This window comes from Triticum urartu, chromosome 7, assembly GCF_003073215.2.
Source record: "Triticum urartu cultivar G1812 chromosome 7, Tu2.1, whole genome shotgun sequence".
Lineage (NCBI taxonomy): Eukaryota > Viridiplantae > Streptophyta > Magnoliopsida > Poales > Poaceae > Triticum > Triticum urartu.
In genome coordinates this window covers 316,115,273-316,120,470 of record NC_053028.1, presented here as the reverse complement: position 1 = coordinate 316,120,470, position 5,198 = coordinate 316,115,273, and the positions used below count along the sequence as shown (strand labels likewise).

The window sequence follows — 5,198 nt, the reverse complement described above, 5'->3', positions numbered from 1 at the left end:
TGACCGAGATGGAAATATTAGACCAAAGCAGTAATATGCTCTAACAATGTACTTGCCAGGTGCTGTTGCCGGTAAGCACCTCTTTTGGCACGAATAAGTGGAGAGGACACTGTCATGGTTGCAGCTTACAGCATTATGCAAATACCTTCTCCAGAAATCACTCCTGACGAGTGACGAGAGAGTAAATGACATTATAAGAAGGCTAAGTAGTGGTGAAAGCCTCGCACAAGATTCCGTTTCATCCATTTACAAGTGATCTTTAATTTGTTTTTATTGAAAATATCTCGTGACCTATAATCTTAACCGTACAATTTATACATAGATGTTGCATGACAACAAAATTCTGATAGAAGGGCAATGTGCCCATACCTTGACAACAGTTGTTCTTCTACATACCAGAAAGCAACTTTTGAGAAATATGGACTTCGTCATGAACAGCTATTTATGCAGACGCAAACATTAGTCTCAACTATCTAAATCATAAGTCACATAGCTAGTGTACAACTGTGAAGGATATTAAAGAAGATACATGAATTGAGTGAAAGGTGATGGGTACAGACCATAATGTACTTCCTTAGTAATGATTGGAATTTCTCAGATACCAACATAAACACATCAAACTGCCCAATCCAGAGCAAGAATAATCAATTGAATCCAGTATTACCTGAACCTACATGAGAAGTCAGGAAAGATGGTAAATAACTGAGCAATGGAGCCAACGATCACCCTAAAATTTGAGGAGTTATAGGTTGAGTTATCGACTGACCAAAATTATCAAAATGACTAAGATCAGTAAAATGTATCTATTCAGCCAGCACCCAACTACTCCCAGGCATCTTACTCAAGCCTCTTTCCTTCATTGTCTTCCTTAACCTCTTAAGCTTGTCCCATTTGTTTGCTTGTGCATATATGTTCCCCAACAGTATGTAATATCCACTCTCTCCAGGCGCCTGTTCAAAGCACTTGGAAGCAACGACCTCCCCAAGCTCAACATTGTTATGCAACCTGCAAGAAAGAAGCAAAGCACCCCAAACGCTAGCATGTGGTTGCATCGGCATCTGCCTGATCAGCTGAAACGCTTCATCCAACTTCCCGCTACGCCCAAGGAGATCTACCATTATGGTGTAGTGTTCCATTGAAGGTCTAATCAGATATTTGCTTGACATGGAAGCAAAACAAGCTCGAGCTTCTTCCACTAGCCCAGCATGGTTGTATGCAGACAACAATCCCACAAAGCTCACTGCATTAGGACGAATATTTGCGTCAGACATCTCCTTGAATAAACCTATAGCTTCGTTTAACTTGCCATTCATCCCGCAGCCCACAATCATCGCACTGTAAGATACCACGTCTCTTGTCCTCAGGCCTTTGAACAAATCAAAAGCGCTATCAATCCGCCCACTCTTGGTGTACAAATCCACGAGGGCGGTGCGCAAGTGATCATCCAGTTCAATTCCCAGAGACCCCATGAAGCTCTGAACCCACAGCCCAAACCTCAAGTTCCCTAGCTGGGAGCAAGCCGAGATGACAGATGAGAAAGTTTTCTCATTGGGCAGAACACAGACATGAGGCTTGAGCATCCGGTTGAAAACTCCAATCGCCTCCCTCGCACGGCCATTTTGTGCATAGCATGTAATCATCGCATTCCACGCATAAAGATCATTCTTGTTCTCCATCTGTTCAAACAGGCCAGCAGCAGCCTGAACGTCGCCAGCCTTGGCATACCCGGAGATCATCATGATCCAGGAGATGTTGCTCCTGACAGGCATCTGCTCGAACATCTCCCTCGCTCGAGTCAGGTGGCGATGGGCGATGAGCCCACAAATGACGGCATTCCAGGACGCGGCGTTCCGCTCAGGCATCTGGTCGAAGAGCTCGATGGCACTGCCGAGGCGACCAGCCTTGGCGAGGCCCGCGACCATGGAGTTCCAGGACACAACGTCCCTCACGGGCATCTGGTCGAACAGAGCGCGCGCGGCAGAGAGGTCCCCGTAGCGGAGAAGTGAGGCGAGCAGTGAGTTCCGGGAAACGAGTAGGGAAAGCGACGCCCGTGCTCCCGTGGGAGGCGTTTCGTCGAGCAGGCTGCGCGCGGCGACGGGGTCGCGGGAATAGAGGTGGGCAAGCGCGGCGTGTGGGTAGGGGTGCGCGAGGAGGCCTAGGCGAAGAAGATGAGCGTGGAAGGAAGCGGCAGCCGTGGCCACAGTATGGGCGGGGAGGCGGGAGACGGACTTGAGGACGGCCGCGAGGGCGAAGGGGCAGGGGCGGTGGGCGGCGCCGGAGCGGAAGGACGAGAGGTAGAGCGCAATGGCGCGGCGCGGGCGGCCCTGGTCTGCGGCAGCGCGGATGGCCAGTGTCCACGGTGAGTTGACGTGATCGGCGGTAGGGTTCGGCATGGACCGTCGCCTATGCTTTCCGGCGACTCACGTTCCCGGTAGCAGGGGTGGGAGGGCAGACATGACTGGCGTCCGTTTTGGGGGGTTTCAGGTAACTGAGAGAATCAGTAGCTAAAACTCAAAATCGAAATTTTTTGGTCGATCGCAAGCATAGCCGATGGCTAAACCAAAAGCATTATCAGGCCATCTCCACCGAAACCCGCAAATTTTCTCCGTCCACATATAGAGGGACTAGTCTGTAAACAAAGATGCGGAAGAATGTGTTGACGCTCAAAAATGGCACAATCGTAAAAGTTGTTTTAATCTATATCAAGATTAATTCAAACTTATGATTGGAAGTCACCATGATATGGCTTTTTTTAGAAGATCAAGATGGATATGAAAGTGGTCTAAAACGAAGTCCGGATGCAAAAGTTATGACAAGTTCAGAGATGCTCATGGTGACACCAGATTAAATAATGGCTTGAAACCCTATTAAGATGACTCTAAATGGAAAAAGTTTCAACACGAAAGTTGTGCGTCTCGTCGAAACGGATGATTTTGATATAAAAATCGTCCTAATCCGAGGTTGTATGCAAAAGTTACAGTCAGTATAAGGCGCTGCTGCACTGGATGGTCGGACACTCCGGCAACAACCATCCGGGTTTTGATTTTCTCTGTGGATGACCGGATACTCCGGGTATGTTAGTCCGGATTTTGAATTTGGCTGCTGCAGACTTCGGAAAACAGCCGAAAACCCCCTCAAGATGGCATCAGATCAAAAAACGTTCAACATGAAAGTTGTTCGTCTTGTCGAAACAGTCAAGATTGCTTTTGGACTCGTTTCCATCCGAGATCATTTACTCACCCGAACATGGCCCACAACATGCAGCCAGATTTTACCGAACAGTTTTGGAAAGTTCGGACCAAACAAATCTGAATTGGACTAGGGTTTTGGACGTGAATTGAAGCCTTTTCCTTGCACGGGAAGTCCAGCCGCCTCTTATATACTCAAGGGGTGATGGCCGATTGAACAACACACAATCGTAAACACACCTACAGCTTTTTCATCTACGTCTTATCCTTCCCTCGTTCTTGCTCCCTCGTTCTTCGTCGTTCTTCGTGTTGGAGAGCTGCGAATCGCGAGGCTCTAGGGGCGGCTTGGCCGACCTAGGGCAGCCCATAGCCGCGGCACTCCCCGACGGGGTCCCTTGTGACACCCCGAGACCGATGTGCCAGGTGTCTTCCAGTTATTCGCTGTTGTTGCCTTGCCATTGCTTGCGTGTCATGCATTGCATATCATGTCATCATGCGCATTTCATTTGCATACATGTTCGTCTCATGCATCCGAGCATTTTCCCTATTGTCCGTTTTGCATTTCGGCGCTCCTATGTCACCCGGTGTCCCTTTCTACCTCTTTTCGTGTGCGGGTGTTAAACGTTTTCAGATTGGACCAAGACTTGTCATGCGGCCTTGCTTTACTACCGGTAGACCGCCTGTGAAGTTTCGTGCCATTTGGACTTCGTTTAATACTCCAATGGTTAACCGAGGAACCGAAAAGGCCTCATGAGTGTTGCAGCCCAACACCCTTCGAAAGTGGACTAAAACCCACCTAAACCTCCTCCATCATCTCGACCGTTTGATCACGATCGCGTGGCTGAAAACCGCACCTCATTTGGACTCTCCTAACTCCTTCTACCTATAAATATGTGTCTCCCTCCGAAATTCTCGCGCAAACGAAACCCTAATTTTTCCCCTCGCGCCGCCGGACACTTCCCCACCACCGACGGACATGCCCGCGCCGCCCGCCGCGGCCAACCACGGCGTGCCACGTCAGCGCCGCCGTCCTCTCTCTCCTCCATCGCGCCAGGCCCGCCGGGCCCGGATCGGGCCCGCGGAGCCCAAACGGCCGCCGCCGCCACCTGCGGATGAGATCCCGCGACCCCGCCGCCTCCGAGCCTCGTCGCCGGCGCCGGCCATCGCCGCCGAGCCCGCGCGCCACCGCGGTTCCTGCCCGAGACGTCCCGAGCGGCGTGCGCCTCCCTCCGCCGCCTCAGGAGCTCGTCGCCGCCTCTTCTCACCGGCGAGCGCGCGCCACCGCCATCCGCCGCGTCGCCGCACCATCACCGAGGCGCGTCGCCTTGCCGCATCTTGTCGCTCCGGCGCAAGTCCGGCCACGAGCTCCTCCGGTGGCCTCGGACTCCGGCCGGCCATCCTCGGAATCCGCACCACTACAGGAACTCCGGCCATCCTCGTAATCCGCGCGGATCCAGATCTGGATCCACTTGACGGTTGACTTTCTCCTCCCGAAACCCTAACTTTTTGGCATTTTCATCATGTCATAACTCTGCATCTGTAGCTCCGATTCGTGCGTGTAGCATATCAAAATGTTCGTCTCGACGAGTACATCATTTTATCTCATTGCATCATTTTCATTTGAGCTCATCTTGATGCCCGAAATGCTGTTGGAAGAGGGCTATGTGAGGAATTTGTCAGATCTGTTTCAGCAGATAGCTTTTTGTCATTTTTGCCATGTTTAATGTGTGCATGCTATGATCCTGAGCTCTACATGTGTTTTGTTATATGCCATGCCATCTTTACAGAGGTGCTTGCCATGTATTTTTGTGATATTTATGGTGACTAGCACAAGCATGCAAAGTAGCGTAATCGGTAATGCTGATTTCAGGGACTTAGAATTTCACTAAGTCCTGGTTCTGTTTTTGTTGTTATGCCATATGTTCATGTTGTTTCCTAGATATCTGTGCCTCTTTTGAGGATGATCAGTAAGGATGTTTTGTTAACATTGTGGTGCTCTATCCATCCATG

The 5,198-nt window shown here is 50.4% G+C and overlaps 1 protein-coding gene across 1 annotated transcript; it reads right to left on the bottom strand.

Annotated features, from left to right (window-relative positions):
• Positions 1–253: 253 nt before the first annotated feature.
• Positions 254–2,490, bottom strand: LOC125524990 (pentatricopeptide repeat-containing protein At4g22760-like). Its single transcript, XM_048690017.1, has 2 exons — positions 767–2,490; positions 254–670 (listed from the first exon to the last, which is right to left on the bottom strand). The coding sequence occupies exon 1, from the start codon at positions 2,391–2,393 to the stop codon at positions 804–806; it is 1,590 nt and encodes a 529-aa protein (XP_048545974.1). The 5' UTR covers positions 2,394–2,490; the 3' UTR covers positions 254–670; positions 767–803.
• Positions 2,491–5,198: the final 2,708 nt, after the last annotated feature.

Bases quoted from the DNA above. Each gene is read 5' to 3' on its own strand.
- LOC125524990 (XM_048690017.1), bottom strand. From the start codon at position 2,393: ATGCCGAACCCTACCGCCGATCACGTCAACTCACCGTGGACACTGGCC.